General features: G+C 36.1%; 1 protein-coding gene across 31 annotated transcripts in view; it reads right to left on the bottom strand.

Moving 5' to 3' along the window:
- The window catches only part of LOC105327066 (putative uncharacterized protein MYH16), a 113,224-nt gene that overhangs the window by 25,358 nt on the left and 70,346 nt on the right, over nt 1-17,520 (bottom strand). For 21 of the 31 annotated variants that reach the window (XM_066072986.1, XM_066073873.1, XM_066073231.1 and 18 more), the window contains 14 exons: nt 17,121-17,483; nt 16,106-16,337; nt 15,324-15,494; nt 14,736-14,843; nt 12,950-13,205; nt 12,504-12,672; nt 12,156-12,263; nt 11,900-12,002; nt 10,916-10,992; nt 10,042-10,184; nt 9,648-9,680; nt 7,742-7,889; nt 7,346-7,474; nt 6,692-6,804 (listed from right to left, as the gene is read on the bottom strand). In XM_066072986.1, the coding sequence (XP_065929058.1) occupies nt 6,692-6,804; nt 7,346-7,474; nt 7,742-7,889; nt 9,648-9,680; nt 10,042-10,184; nt 10,916-10,992; nt 11,900-12,002; nt 12,156-12,263; nt 12,504-12,672; nt 12,950-13,205; nt 14,736-14,843; nt 15,324-15,494; nt 16,106-16,337; nt 17,121-17,483 (2,153 nt within the window). Of the gene's footprint in view, nt 1-6,691; nt 6,805-7,345; nt 7,475-7,741; nt 7,890-8,781; nt 8,812-9,647; nt 9,681-10,041; nt 10,185-10,915; nt 10,993-11,899; nt 12,003-12,155; nt 12,264-12,503; nt 12,673-12,949; nt 13,206-14,735; nt 14,844-15,323; nt 15,495-16,105; nt 16,338-17,120; nt 17,484-17,520 lie in introns of all 31 variants that reach the window. The other 10 variants (XM_066073500.1, XM_066073552.1, XM_066073685.1 and 7 more) reach the window with 5 other exon arrangements.

Here is a 17,520-nt window from a genome sequence, read left to right as displayed (position 1 = left end):
AACACTTCAGGATTTTGTCGTTTCAATTTTTTGGCAAGAGCATCTTTGCATCTCTCTTCAGTTTTAAATTGTGTGTTCTCTCTCTTTCTGGACATGTATTCTCTCATATAGCGTTTTCTGCATTGCTTCTCACCATTTGTAATAGATGGAGGTTCATCCATTTTGTATAATTTTTTCTGCAATGGGTCTCTCTCTGGAAAACTGTGATGCAAAGTACTAATTGAGATTGGTAAGATTTCAAACTGCATAGAAAAATCAATATGCATGCTGTTGTACATGTTGTACAAATATGTCACCAAATCATCAAGACTCTTGTTCATTACCAGCACAGATTTGCCCTCACATGCAGACATGCCATCACGGTCATGTGAATGAGAATCGAAGAAATAATATTCAGTGTTTGAAATTTTGTATACACCAGAACAAATTGCTCCTATCATAATTAGCAAATATCTAGAAATCTGGAATGCCTCATCTAAAGCTTGATGCAATGATTTCACAGGGCTATTTTGTTCTCCCGAGACAACTAATCCCCAAATGGTATCAAATTTGTGAATGACATGATGATTTTCTCCCAAAGTTAAGTTACTTGGTAATTCATCAAAGTTGAGGAGTTTGTTATGGAAGATTTGTTTTTGCATCAAATTTTTGACCACTGTTGTATACACCTGGTCTCCTGCTATTAAAGTGTTATCTAAAAATTCAGTTGTGAACGAGAATCCTTCATAACATTTGATCAACATAGTGAGTGCATTGCAAGTACATTGACTGCCCCTTGAAAATGATGAAAATCTTGTATCTCCTTGATGAAATGACCCAATAACTAATTTTCTATGATAAACCAGGTTATCTTCATGAGGTTGCAAATTATTTTGCATAGTTTTAGTCACAGAGTCATTGTTTGTAAGATTTTTTTTCACATTCTTTTGCAAAATCACTTCAGCAGAGTTTTGACACAAATTTGTTTCACAAAGTTCATTGAGCAAATTCATTTCGAGTTCATTGTGCAAATTCATTTCGAGTTCATTGTGCAAATTCATTTCCAGTTCAGTGTCCAAATTCATTTGACAAGATTTTTGATTTTCCTGTTTTTTTTGTAACCTGAGGCCAGGCTCCTCAGGGTCAACATTGGTTTTACTGTTTTTCACGAGGCCAGTCTCCTCAGTCATTTTAATGTCAGAAATTGTTTTACTGTTTTTAACGAGGCCAGTCTCCTCAGTCAAGTCCAGGTCAGAAATTGTTTTACTGTTTTTCATGAGGCCAGTCTCCTCAGTCATGTCAGTCTGTAACTCTTTCCTGTTCATCCTCCAATACTTCCTCCGTGGCATCTACAAATAAAACCCCCTAATATATAAAGATCATAAAATGTCATGCAAAGACCATGGTTTTTTAGGGGGTTTGGACTGTGAAAATAAAATGAACAAGATGTAATTCAGGACCGTCACTCCCCTCAAATTTGAAGCGAATATCGAACCCATTCCCAATAACGAAAAGCCACAGATTTTCCCAATTGTACGATAAAAATTCCCAATTGCATTAATTATCAATTTACTACAGTTAATGCCGAGATCAAAGAGATGCCGCGGACATTATTCTCCAAAATACTACGAACGTCATCAGTAAATTATCAGAAATACCAATTTGTTTCGCACTGACCATCAAAGTACAACTTCAAACCGTAAAAAGTTTTAAAACATCAATTTCATGTGATAGTTCCAGTCAAAACCATGTGTATTGCCTCAAATGTTTATTTTTAAGAGATCAATGCGGCTGTTCCTAGATCCTCCCTAGCACATTTTCACTCTGTGTTTTTACATAAAACATATAACGTGTAGTAGTAATAATCATATAAAATTGCCCTTAAAATATTAGGAACATGATTCAAAGATATTTTATAAATAAGGAAAGAGTATTAAAAATCAAAAGAAAAATTCTGTCATCTGCATTTTATTTCTTTGATCCATTACTAACAAAACCATTGGGGTTACACGGAACAGCCGTCAAAATGACCTAGATTGTCTTTCTATAGGAGAAACAATCTGTAGAAATATTGGGCTGTTAGTAGAATAGAAATAAAGTATGAGTTTTCGTGAATGTTGCACGCTAACCTCCTCGGTCTTGAAATGTTGTTTAAAATATAAAAGCCTTGGCTAACAGCCCAGCTTTTATATTTGAAAACAACATTTCTCTACCTCAGAGGTTATTCTGCAACATTCACAAAAACTGGTACTTTATTTCTCAAATAACTTGGGAGATTTGCACAAGCTGTTTGCTTTTTGTTTAGTACAATTACTGTAATTGATTAAAGCTGGCTTAATTAAATCTTTTATTATCACGTAATTGGGAAGACACTGATGATAATTTTAATTAAAAGGTTCTCACAACTGGACTCAACTCCTGTGTTGAATAACAAGCCCAACTTTGGGGTCGGTTATACCGCACGGCACTACGAGTGATTCATTTGAAAGTGCTCAGAAATTTATAAAGGATGGTTATAAATTATTGTGATGACAGCTAGTAGCATTGGTTGATATCTTGTAATTAGATAATAAGCCTTATATGTAAATGCTAAGATTATCATGAAATAATTTAGACTTCGTAAACAGGTCTTCTGCATTACAGCCATCAAGGGGATAGGGATAACCAACATGGGTCAAACTTTATAGACTTAAATAGTTTTATTTGTGAAATTTTATGAGGTTCCCGAGGGTTTTTTACTGTATATCAGGTGAAAAAACATGACCTAATGAACAAGAATATACATGGTTTAGGGATGGGGATCTAAACAATTTTCAAAATATTTAGGCACTTCCTGTTTTAGGGGGGTTCAGGGCTACCTTTAGATCCAATGACCTGCATAGAACATTTGTTGCCCCTTTACAAAGCATCAAGATTAAATGGTTTAGGGGTGGGGATCTCAATCTTTTTCAAGATATTGGGGCACTTCTTGTTTGAGGGGGGTCAGGACTACCCCCGAGGCGACCCATAACCTACAGACCATTTGATGCCCCTTAACACAAGAAACAAGAATATTTATGGTTTAGGGGTGGGGATCTTGACCGTTTTCAAGATATTGGGGCACTTCCAGTTCAAAGATGAGTCAGGATCACCCCGACCCTTGACCTACATAGCATTTGATGCCCCTTTACACAAGTAACAAGAATGTATATGGTTAAGGGGTGGGAATCTCAACCGTTTTCAAGATATTGGGGCACTTCCTGTTCAAAGAGGAGCCAGAACCACCCCCAGGACCCATAACCTACCGGTACATACAACTTGATGCCCTTTAACACAAGGAACAAAAATAAATACGGTTTAGGGGTGGGGATCTTGACCGTTTCAAGATATTGGGGTACTTCCTGTTCGAGATGGGTCAGGACTACCCCCGGGTCCAATTACCTATATACCATTTGATGTCCCTTGACACAAGGATCAAGAATATTTATGGTTAAGGGGTGGGGATCTCAACCGTTTTCAAGATATTGGGGTACTTCCTTTTTAAAAAGGAGTCAGGACCACCCCCGGGGCACATTACCTACAATCCATTTGATTCCCCTTGACACAAAGAACAAGAATATATATGGTTTAGGGGTGGGGATCTTGACCGTTTTCAAGATATTGGGGCACTTCCTGTTCAAAAAGGAGTCGGGACCACCCCCGAGGCCCATAACCTACATTCCATTTGATGCCCCTTGACACAAGGAACAAGAATATCTATGGTTTAGGGGTGGGGACCTTAACCTTTGTTCAAGATATTTGGACATTTCTAATTTCTGGGGGATGGGGATGACCCCAGGGTTTAGATCTAATAATTAAAACCTCATGTATTGCCAATCATTCAAATGGTCTCCACCATTATGAACAATTGTTGTTCACCTGGCATGAATTTCTGTGACTTTTTGTAACCTTACTTACTTGATCAATGTGAAAAAATGTTGTCACATGATATGTTACGTATCTAATATGTTATTAAAGAGCTATTTAATGTATTGACAAGCATATTAGTAATTACTCTAGTGTTCTAAGGACCACCCATTATTTCTCATCTTTATTTAAAAAAAAAAAAAAAAAAAAAAAAAATTGAAACCAAAATGATTTTCCATTGCAATATTTTCTTACGAACAACACTTAAGATATCATAATTAAAATGTGTCCAACTATACCAACTATTTAAAAGACTCTGTTTTTAATTACTCTTGCAAATAACTATCAAAAATGTTGTAGATTTCAGATAATTCTTTGGGTGAGAAGGGCCCCACAAAGTAGTTTTCTGTAACGCATCATCCCACAAAGTAGTTATCAGTAACGCATCATCCTTTAATATTTGGTAAGACATTTCTAATAATCAACCAAAATGTCAGCATCAGTCTTTGAACCGTGAGAAAAATACAGAGCCCACATTTCTGCTAGGTTCGAGTCACAGGCACCTGATGTTATACCGAGCGCAGCGAAAGGCGAGCAAAGCCCGCCTCGTAAAGCGAGGATTAATGGTAACACGTATATATAAAAAATCATTGAAAAATGTAAGTTGAATCAGGGGTACTAAGGCCAAAAAATTTTTTCTTCCAGCCATGAGCGTCGCCATATTGGCAGCCATTTTGTTTTTAAAAAGTTAATTTGATCATTGTTTGTACTTATCGATGTTTGTTGCCCCTAAACTCAATTAAAATGTTCCAGTATTCAAATAGAAGGTAATTTGAATCAAAATAAATAAAAGAGGACACCGGATAAGTTTCAATACTGCTTCAGTCAAGAAACATGACTAGTTCTATGCATGTCTTATCAAATTATCAGATGGAAAATAAAAACATTTATATCAAGGAACTGATCTTTTAGATACTGAATAAAGTATTCAATTTTATTACCGCGGCATTTAAATGAATTAAATTGATAAACAATGAAAGAAGAAATAAAAGAAAGTTCGGAATAAAATAACTCTCTTCGGCTATTTCCGAAGAAAAAGCGTGTATTACGTTTGAAACATGACGTCATAATGTAGACTTAGCATGCAACGTTTCGTTAAACTGGCTAATGCTTTGAGTTGCTAGGCAACCAGGCATATCCTACTGTGTGCATTTCAAATAAATTTTATTCAAAATTTTATTCAAAAATCAAAACTGCACTGTGTTAAATCTGCGCTCGGTCTAACGGTCACACCGTTTACAAATCATTTCTTTCAGAATAAAAATAAATACTGTATATCTAATAATACACAAGGTACCCATTGCCTCCATTTTGGATTTAGGTCAATTATAAAAATTTTACCAATGAGTTTCAAGCAGAACTTCCAGCTGATGTGACAGTTTGAAATAAATCCAAGATGGTGGCGATGCGTACCTTGTGTATTATTAGATTTAATGATTTAAGGTATTTATTTTTATTCTGAGAAAAATATACAACGTCAGGTGCCTATGGTTTGTATCTTGCTCATAACTTAAAGCTTGACATTCAATGGCTAGTAAATATAAAATGGTAAACAATAAAAACAGAAAAAATGCACCATAACAAAGACAGGGCACAATTTATTTTTCAAATCATACATACACCTACATATATCCATCTGCGAAAACAATGTCTGCTTAGACTGAATAGACTCGAGTTTGTAAGCATATTCACATAACATATTGCATAAATCAATCACTGCGCAGACATCATCCATATTTACCAATTGCATGAATCGTCTTTTCATGTTGATGCATCAGATTTTGCTCACTTTGCGCAGATAAACAATCAGCTGCCTGATTTACCGAAGTTTATGTTTGATTAATACGTAAAAATTCCAAAATACACGCGATAGTTTCCCATAGTTAAAAACCGCAATGAAAATGAAACAAACTAAAACCACCGACATAAGTGAAAATGTCAACACATTGAAATATTTAACCTCAGTTTACTTCACATAATAATCGGCACCAATATATCTTGCAAGTTTCAAACATTACCTTTGCGCGTGAACAGTTCCACAACAAACTAATCAATCGTTTGACAGAATGGGACGAAAATGGCCGCTTCGAACAAACAACCTCGTTTCCGAGACGGAATGACGTCAAGAATGAATCTGGAATAACGAACCCGAACTAAACTTATTTATAAACCGATTTAACCCCTTTTATTATTTTTCGTTATAACTTAAATTTGGAACCGAATTATAGCTTAATTTTTGCAATTTATTTTTTCCTTCCCATAAGGATGATCAAGGCTAAATTTCGTTGAATTTGACTCCATAGTTCTTGAGAAGAAGATTTTTAAAAATACACCCCCCTTTTTCTACACTTTCGATGTTTTCTCCGCTTTGAAATAAGATAGCTCTTTCATTTCTGCAATTTATATTGGCCTTTCCATAAGGATGCTTTGTGTCAAATTTGGTTGAAGTTGGCGAAGCGGTTTTAGAGAAGAAGTTCAAAATGTAAAAAGTTTACAGACGGACAGACGGACAGACGGACAGACGGACGGACGGACAGACGGACAGACGGACAGACGGACAGACGGACGACGGACAAAATGTGATCAGAATAGCTCACTTGAGCTTTCAGCTCAGGTGAGCTAAAAATACCAATCATTTTTGTCAAAATTGCTCTAAGTTTTTCAAATTTCCTAGGCAGTTTAAAAGCAATTTACAGCCTAACAGTTATAGAATATTCATAACTTCAAACATGTATATTCTCATGCATCCTGTAGACCCCTCATTTACCTGATTGTGTTTTGACCAATCAGCATCCTGTTTATATCCAGCTCTAGGATGCGTGGTGTGTTCATGGAGTTCATTGGATCAGAGGGATCGCCCCTGACAAGCGATGTACTCATCTGAAATTCCATAAGAAAAAAATTACTTAACCTGTCTCAGTGTACATGTGAGATAAAGCATCATCTTTGTGTTAATCTGCAATCTCAGGTAATTATTCCAATGTATCTATTTTTACAACATTACTACACTATGATTGTCACTAAAATCCACAAAAACCAATATTTTTGTATGGGGAAAAAAATATAAATATTGCATTTGATCATGTGACCAACCAAATTCATATCTCTGAAAACTTTTCAACAATGTTTTTTATTTCTGAAAGAAATATATGTGACCTTCAGAGCAGTTTAAATAGTGGTACCATATAGCTCATTCAGTTAGTAGAGAACCTTAAATTCCAGTTTGATGTGTTATTATTTGCCTATTACAACAATTCAAATACAACAACTCAAATACAAATACAACAACTTAAATAAAATACAACAACTTTAATACCACTACTCAAATTCAATGGCTGTCACTATATGAGGGCAGTAAAAGTCAGAGCTGTGTTAAAAGAAAGTGTATGTTTATACAAAAATGAACCTAACTACAACTTACATTCCATGTCTGTCGTTGTACGGCGGTGTTATAGTTCAGAGCGGAGGATCCCATCAGCCCGGTCTCATCTCCTTCCAGGGGGCGGGGAATCTCCCTCCTGAACAGTGGCTGCTGAGGGGGGTCCAAATTCTACAGAAATAGACGGCCTCAGTGTAACAATGTTATATGATGTTGTACAGAACAAAGACAGCCTAGTATATCATTGTCATATCGTGTTGTATTCTAAAAACGAACCAACATCATGCAAAACAAAAATCATCAAAGAACCTGAAGTTCACAGATTAGCGTATCATTTTGTGAATATAAAAAATACCCAATATGTTGCTCCTTGATATTATCTTCTTGCTATAATATTAAAAACTTTTTATTTTTAACAATCAACAGCTGGTGACTGACCTGGTGTAGCTGTCTGGTGATTCCTCGGATGTTAGAGGCGGGGGTGGGGGCGGGGGCAAAGGAGCTCATCTCCCGGGACGGAGATACGGTCCGGTGGTGGGGTCGTGTGGGGCGGGTAAGCTTCCCCGCATAACGCTCCTTTATCTCCCTAACAAACAGACAGATAAATGTAGCTAAAATTGATAGAGTCACAGTTCATACACAAATAGTCACATATATAGAACAAATTATAGGGAGATATACACAAGTAATATCATTGGACATAAATTGTTTCAATTCCTTATTACCTGCCAAGAATTACATACAGACAGATTGGGTCTCACATTATTACAATTAAGTTGTTAATGATTGATTTTTGAATGCTTTCAGTGCATTTGATAATCCTGTCTATATATTACAATATCAACAAGAATGAATTCTTACATTTCCCAATGTATGACATAGAAAAAGTTTCATTATAATATGGAGTCATTTGAAATATAAATGGTTATCTGTCTTGCAACAATGAAATAAACTGTTTCTAATTATTTCTGTAGATTTTTGATAAGCTATAAGTAAAATCCAGCCATATTGAGTAATATGCCATTGCAGTTGGAGGATTGGGATTAAATATGCTTCAAGATCCAAGTTCAAGTAAAACTTGAGGCATGCCAAGACTTAGATAAGTATATGATCAATGCATCTGTACTTTTGCACAAAAATGTGGCTATGATTGTCAAATTAAAAGTATGTTCTGAAAATGAAAGTAGTTGTGGTTAATTATGAAAAATGAAAGTAGCTGTAAAGATGATCGATTATAAATGACTAGAGCTGACGTGTGTTCACAAAATATCTTAAATTGTTGATTCAATGTGACTCAAAAACTGTGCGTTCACAAATCACCTTTGATTGTTCATTTAAGGTGAATGGAACTGGGTGTTCACAAAATATATTTTAATGTTCATTTAAGGTGATTCATGAACTGAGTTTACAAAAATTCTCAATATTTCATCCAAGGTGCAGTTTAGAATGTGTCACCCATCACGGCAGAATTAAATTACCGCTCGAGTGTCAATGCTCCATATGAATATCTACCGTTAAAAAAAACACATCAGAAAATTAATGAACATTCTGAACCAAGGTGTGTCTATTTACACACATTGAGGCTGCCAGCCACTTGATAATAATAATTTTGTTAACAATTCTGAGATTCCTCAGTCCTTCATTACTACTATTGTCTCTTTGATCCAACATTATCCCTTCCTTTCATACTGTATACAGGGAAATATTCGCCCCAGTTTTATTTTTGCCCCTTTCATCCTCCTTGTCATTAGGGGAATTCAATTTTTGAAATATTGAAATGTGATAAATATCTAGAAGTTGGACCTAACCCCTACCCATTTGACATATATAATAAATAAGTCAAAATTTTCCAACTATGCATATCAACTAGTAGTGTTGTTTTTAATTATAATGATCCTAGCCAAGTTTATACATTAATTTTTGCTTCATTGGTAGAATTTGCAAAAAAAAATAAATGTAAAAACTTGTTATAAATGTACCATAGAGCGGAGCTAGCTACCACATTGAGAGTAGGTATTGGAATAATATAAGCTTTTGAATGACAATATTGTTTATAATTAGACTGATAAAGATGTGAGGAATTAAGTCAAATTGTAATGTAGCAATATGATATATATGCAATGACAAAAAATAATTAACAAGCTGTTCACTGCCTGAGGAAAAAATATTTGACCATGCATATTAGTGCTACAATGTACACAGGAGGTCTAACAGTTGATAAATAACTTGAAATTTTAATTATACGAAAAAAATTAAATAAATTAATATATAATTGAATATTGACAAATAAATTTGTTAAAATGACCAAAAAGTTAATTTATGTGCATAAAGTCATGCATCTTACTCCAACAGCTGGGTGTAATCTGCATCTAAAGGACTGCATCAGAGAAAGACACAACTTAGTTTTTATAGTATTTAACAGAGCAATGGAGGAAAATACTACATTTTAAAAAGAAATTAACTGACTTTTCCATCTACCCCTCTCCATCACTTTTTCATTGTATTAACAACCCCCCCTCCCCAAACCCTCGATAGAAATACTTGGGTTAATGAGTAATATTTCAGACTCTTGCTCTATATATTATATACAACTACTCCCATCTGCCACTACATAACATTTATAGATTGTCAATTCTATTTACCACCCACTGTACAAGTACATAGGTTTGATTAGGAATATCCAAGACTCCTGTTCTATGGAATCTATATAACATTTATAGAGTATCTATTCTGTTTACCTTCCTCTGTAAGAGTACATGGGTTTGATAAGGAATATCCCCGATTCCTGTTCTATGGAGTCCAGAGTTTCCATCAGGAGGTTAGCGAGTCGCATCCTCTCGGAGCCCATGTCGTCCATCTTGTCCGCCCAGCGCTTAGCCCGCTGAAAAAATAGAAGACAGATAAAATGATGCATGAACATTTCAATCAGTTTTGTCACAATACCTGCAGTACTGCTCTATTATAGTACAAATTGAAATAATTTGGCAACGTTTCAGTTGTTAGGTAATAAAACAATTGCTGTTACATCATACTGTGGGATCAATAGATTTCGTGGTGGCTCAATTTTCGTGGTATTCGTGGGTACCTTTTATCCACAAAATAAAATCCTCCACGAATTAATAAATTAGGGTTAAAAAGTCATATTTTCTTTTGTTGGTATAAGAGAATACACGAAATTACGTCCTCCTGAACCTGTAAAACTGTAAATCCACGAAAATTGGCCCCTGAAAATTTTAATGATTCCACAGTATTCGAAGACTATGTCAATTTGCCCGGCAAAAATGTAGTACCTCTGTCACTGTCAGTCAGGGGATTTTGTTTTACTGTAAATAATTATACATTAAATCTGGTTTTGAAGCTTGTCGTCGCATGCATATTTTTTTTACATACATTTTATGCGTAAAGCTCAGCTTTCTCTAAAACAAGGACAAATAACTTTTTCTGTCTAATAATAAGTCTTCTATTACTGTAGATTCCTTATTTAACCCAAGCACTTAAATGCGCGATTGAGTTGTTTTGCATCAAATTGCAAAAATATGACATCTTTGCTTGCCTGTATTAGTTCTTAATGATAAAAATTGGACGTTTACAACAACAGTAATTATATCTTACTTTGTTCTGTAGAGCCTCCATTTTGTCCAGAATTTCAAACACATTTTCATCCAGACTTTTGCTCTTCTTAACATTTTCTGTAATAGAGCAGAAAATATGTTGATATGACATTAAACAACAACACAAACACTATCAAACTGTGCTAACACACAGTATTCAATTTGTCTGCATGGTCTGCTGTGTTATAGGATTGATGATATCCAAAAATAAGCATCAGATTGATTGCCTAAATGTATTTACAATAGAATAATTACAATAACACTACATTATTAAGGTTGCCGCATACCTTCAATCATCATCATCCTTCTATATTTACAGTAAGTGTATATTTCCCCCTATGTTTGCATTGGAAATCTGCGACGTTCAACTTCCTATGAATACACTTTGCTAACGCATGCGCCATGAGCACAAATATAAACGTCTTCACGTGTTTTGAGTAAACATATTTATTTTTGTAAGATTAAATGAAACGTTCAACCTTACCAATTTGATATGTACTTCTAAAAAAAATATCATTTAATTATATCTACTCCTTAATTAAAAAGACTTTTCTCTAGAAATTTTCCAGCATTATATTTTAGCCATGGTAGTGCACCACATTTTCCGGCATTATATTTTAGCCATGGTAGTGCACTAAATAACATGTTAATATGGCTGTATCATGTATGTTTCATATCTCTGACTAAGAGCGTATATAATGGCTTTACAGCGATGATGCACATATATTTCATACCCAAAAAACCTCAGTATGAATATAAATATAAGCATTGAATGCTTATTTTTGGATGTCGTCGGTCCTATGACACACCAATGCTGCGATGAAGACAAATTATCATACCACGCTAAAGCGCGGTATTCAATGTTTCTGCACCGCATTGGTGTGTCATAGGACCGACGACATCCAAAAATAAGCATTCAATGCTTAAGTGTTACATTACTATATAATCATTGCAATAATACTACAATATTAAGGTGGCTGCGTACCTTCAATATCCTTCATCCTGCTGTGATGGACATACTTCCTGACCAGGTGACCTAGTCTTTTGGCCGGCAGACTGACGTATTCATCCATCGTTGTCACCGCATCCTACAGAAACACAAAGTAAGCGCTCTAACTGCTAGTCTGTAAACTTTAGGCTATCATCCTGTAGATTCATATTGGTCTATATCAAAACCCATAAGAGATCTTGATGGTTGTCGCCATTTTGTTAATATCTAATTTCTGGATTTATATCAGTACCTTGTATTTGTTTGTATCCAATCTCTCGTCGTTGACAGCTCGCTTCATAATTTTGGCATTCCTCTCTGAGTCCAGCCTTGTAAACATAATGGCTGACTCTGGGGTTTGCTAAAAAATAATCTATCAAGTTCAGAATTTCTAAACAAAAAAAAATTATTACATACTTTCAATAAACATACATGTATAATTAAAATATAATGGATAATAAAATTCATGCAGGAGTTATCCTTTTATCAGACAAACAAGTTTCTTTAAATTCAAGTTAAGCAGCATAAAGAGAGAGAGAAAAAGAGAGAGAGAGAGAGAGAGAGAGAGAGAGAGAGAGAGAGAGAGAGAGAGAGTATTTACCTGTTGCCCCACTCCTTCAGACGGAGGTCTTGATCGACTGGAGGCTTTACCAAGGGCAGTTAACTCCCGCTGTAACTCGTTGATTGTGTCCTGCATCTCCATCATCACCACGGTGTTGTGTCTCATCTGTTCCTCGTGCTTCCTCGACTCCTCATTCAACTGTTGCTGCCTGCAAAGTGTAATAGAAATTAATTTGAATTAAAAGAAAAATGAAACAACAACGCGTTCTGTTCTTGTTTCTTTTTTTCAGTAGGATAAATAAATGTAGTAAAAATATAAACGTAATTTTACTGTAGCAGAATATAATGCAAAAGGCATATGCAAAACATAAATGAAAACTTCTCAGAGTTTGTATGATTTTTAAAACCAATATTGTGTAAATTTCACAATAGTTCCAAAACCATAAAACAAGACCTCCACTACAACAACAAAAAGTGAAGACTTACAGTTTCTCGTAGTTTTGCTGCAGCTCTTTGAACGCCAGATTCTCTGATGAGGCACTCTGAGGGACGCGCGTAGAGAAAGACTGGTTGCTCCCCCTGGTGGCGGTCTGTCCCCGCCCCGAGTCTGCTGATCGCTCCCGGTTCTGCAATGTGTTCCGAGTCTGGTCCCTGGAGACAAGCATTCCATTGAGTGAGGAGACTAAAGGCTCACGCTCGATGTACAGCATGCTGCCGAGCACACTCATTATCTCCTCCAGAGCTAGGAAAGGACAATCACTCTTGATTATTTAAACTCAAAAGGATATGACTGGCTTACTGATGAAAAAACATTCATTCTGTCTTGAGCTAGAACATTACAGTAGTCTTTGATGACTCAAGTTCAAAGTGACTATGAATACAATTGAGCTAGAAACAGACAATAATACTGACATAAAACTGATACTGATGAAAAAGCTCATTACTCTTTACCACTGCATAATATACAATCAGGATCTAGCTATACTAATCAATTAACAGGGGAAGTACCGTAATCCGGTGAATATAATATGCAGTAGTGTACAATACGCACCCCCCACTTTGGGCCTGAAAATGGTGAAAAAAAAAAGCTTGTTGGGATGTATAATACGCATAAAAAAAAATGACCAAACGGTAATCCTGAGTATCAACAAAGCAGTTATACTTTGTATGCATGCTCAACTTCATCGCGGGAATACGCTACCGGAAATAAGAAAAACACAACATTTTCTTAGTACGGATATATTGTAACTAATACATCGTGGTAATATCTTTAATTCATAATCAATGTTTTAAATAGACCCAGTATTAAATATTCTACCGTAAATAAAATCAACTACTTTTAACAAGCGTTATATAATTGTTTAGTCATTACAAACCCTGTGAAGTGAAAAACGGACGATGTACAGGTATGGAGATAACGGACCTTATTAAATTCTTAAATGACTCTGATCAAAGTGATCAATTAGAGGCCTGGAACATAATAAAATATATGCACAAATAGTTGTGTTGTGTATAGTACACATAGCCTAAGGGGGGTGTCTGAGATACCCAAGGTGTCAAGCGTTAGCGGTGGGGGAGCACAACTAGTACTGTTTCAATGGCTTCAATTGACAGAATAGGTTATAGAATTATTTATATTCATAATTATTTGCAATAAACTAATTAGCATTACATGAAAATGGTTAAAAGTGAGCCAAATGATGTGTAAGCTGTTTTGAAATTCAAAGATCGGTTACAAATAGCACGTGGCCATCCAAGTCCGCATTCTATTAATAACAGCTGTAATGGCGGCGTACACGGAGATAGAGAATAATCAGTTCAAATTAAATTTTAAAGGCCATTTTGAAACAGTTTATTTATTAACAGACTTAAAGTATACATTTTCTTTAATTACATGCTATAACAATGATTCCCTAAGGGTTAAATAACAATATATATGTGATAATGAAGTAATGTTGCGATGTATAGCGGGGTATCGGTCCTGTCTGTGAACAGCATAGGTAATACGGCAGTATGATACCCTGTGCTTCAGCTAGGGAAAAAATATGTCCAAATCCTATAGGGATGTATAATACGCATCCCTTTCTCACGGTAAAAAATGCTGGGAAAAAAGTGCGTATTATATTCACCGGATTACGGTATACATTTTAGAAGTTCTATTAAACATATATTAAAGACATATTTGAAATGTTTGACTTCCTGTCAAACTCACTGACAGTGTACAGTTTATCAATCATAAATAAAGTTCAACATCAAGTTCAACAAAACTCACTGTAGTAAATGTTCTTGGTCATGCTCTCAAGTTGAGGCTGAACTTTGGAGTTCATGTCAAAGGTCACCGAGTCCAGTTCCTGTAGAAGCTCACTAGCCTGGAGGAACTCTGCAATGTGTCAAACATACACATGATTAGATTAACTTCAACAGAGTGAGAGGGCGGAAATAAAATGGGAGCATTGTAAATATAGAAGGTAGGTTATACATAAGAGGAACACGCACTAGCAGTCCTTGAGGTCTCCTTTTCATCAACTAAAACCTCATAACAACTTCAAAGTTCCCTCACAAGCATTTATGTCCCCTACCCCTGACTTTATCATAGACTGTTCCTACCCTCATCATATTCTTAAGACACATTCTATCCTGCATGATCCTAGAGAGGTTCTCCTTAAAGTAAAGGAACCCTTCATAGGCCTTAAGGTACTCCTTCAACCTACCATCAACATGTCTTTTCTGCTAACATACCCATATCCTGCATGATCCTAGAGAGGTTCTCCTTTAAGTAAAGCCCCCCCCCCCCATAGGCCTTAAGGTAGTTCCCTACCTACCATCAACATGACATTGTGTTTTCTGTTAAGTAACATACCCCTATCCTGCATGATCCTAGAGAGGTTCTCCTTAAAGCTAAGCACTCCTTCATAAGCCTTAAGGTACTCCCCCACCACTGGGTGATCCACCAGTTTCCGTGACATGGCAGTGCTTTGTCTCCTCAGGTCGGGGGGAGGGGATGTACCGCGGTCCTCCATCTCTACTTCTTCTTGAAAAAAAAAGATTTCAAACTTTTATAAGGTAGATCTGATGGTTAGTTTGTTGACCATCCAGTCTCCTTAAAGTAGTCCGAGTATCGCACTACGTCATAATACGTATTTTACAATATTGGTTCGACTTTTACAAAGCGTTTTAGATACCCGGTATTGATTTTGTTCTACATCGCTGTTGTAAACAATGGCAATAATAAGCAATTAGAACGGTAATATATGTATTCTATGAGAGATAGAAATGATTAAAGTTGAGAAACTCGATTCTGTTAAAGTAAAATGAAAAACGAAGTTTCTGATTACTCAGGATATCAGGTATGCTTATATCTTCTTTGTTTTGATGGGTTAAAAATTTTTAAAAAATTACCAAACGCGATACTAGCATTGCATTTTTTGTATTCTATTTTGATACATCAGGTCCATAAAGCATACTTACTTACAAAAATTTGCGCAAAATTATTGATGAGATATGACTTAAATAAATATTTATACTCTATTTTGTATGTTCAGTTCTAATTTTCCCAAAATTGGTTATTATCTTTAGGAAAAACAGATGTCTGGCAAATTTCATAATTGTCATTCGGCCTCCTTGACCGCCCTTATACAATACCTTTGATGTCATCAGGAATTGGGAAGTCATCATCTTCAATTAGTTGGTCGTCAATGGACCTCTGGGAAGGGACAGAGATTACAGGGGACTTAGAGCGACGTTCCTCCGCCGCATTACGAGATTCTTCCAGACGATTCTTAAACTGGTACCGCAGTGAGGCGCGACTCTGGGCGGAGGTCATTCTGAGTTCATCCTCTGTCAGTTCAGTACCAAACTCTGGGTCAGTCTGGGTCTGAAGAATGTTTGAGTACATATTATTTTTCTTTATTCTATTGTTAACTCTTGACAACTACTAACTGTTGCTTACATGTACCTCTTGATCATAAATATTGGTCGATATTTCTTTAAAACTGTTAAATGGGCTAAACAATAAGTTTAATAAACAAAACGGTTAATGTCTTCTATAATTTTAATTTGTCTTTTCACACATACATTTTGTCAATGTTTTCCAAATACTTAAAAGATTAAGATCCTGAAATTGGAACTCAATTTTGTTTACTGATATAAAGTGAAGCGATGATGAACATAATCATAAAAAAATATAATAAATGTGTTAATCAAATCAACAAGAAAGTCCAACATAAACCATAATGTTAGACACCAACAAAAACAACAACAAAACTGCAAATAAACAATAAACAGTGTTACTGTTCACACATACACAAGAATGTTAGGAAAAACATCAACATTGCACATTCAGAGGATCTTTCAAAAAAATATTTAAACCAGTGTTAATGACATTTTATGCATTTCTTTCATTTCTCTCTTTATCAGAATAATTGGAATAATTGTGAAAACTAAACACAAGACAGAACTGTGGTATAAGAGTGTAACAAAAGATGGTGGGTTGTTTAATAACAGGACACAAACATAGAACGTCACAGAAGTCAATCAGAAATCATTGACAGTGAGTGAGACGTCAAGACAAGTTAGGTAACTGTGGACAACAAGGTGAGTCATTTAAGTGGTTTCCATGGTGATACTGGGGGTTTGGGGGGCTGGTGGGGGGAATCACCTGGGCATCACACATTCCTCGTCGCGAGGATACCTCACTGTCCATCATAAGTATGTCAAGTTCTGTGTCGGCTCTGCCGTGACGTGCGATCATCGAATCCGTCGCCTTCCCACCGCCCAAAATAAACCTCATGGAATCCTTGGATGAAGCTGTGAAAGTATCCCTGATGGAACTGCCTCCGGTTGCCATGGTAGCAAAGGTCATGTCACGCCTGATGCCCTTCTGACTGCCGCGGGTCGAGAGCCCGCTGCGATGTGGGTGGAGGCGCTGTGATTGGGAGGAGCCTAGGTATCCATGGAGAGGGGGGAGAGGGTGGAGCGAGGTGTAGGACAACTCCTGTAGGAACGTCATCATAGAGGAGGGCTAGAGGGGGGAGGCAAACGGAACAGCTGTACAGTCA

The sequence above is a fragment of the Magallana gigas genome, chromosome 1 (genome assembly GCF_963853765.1).
Source record: "Magallana gigas chromosome 1, xbMagGiga1.1, whole genome shotgun sequence".
NCBI lineage: Eukaryota > Metazoa > Mollusca > Bivalvia > Ostreida > Ostreidae > Magallana > Magallana gigas.
This window is presented reverse-complemented; position numbering and strand designations above follow the sequence as displayed.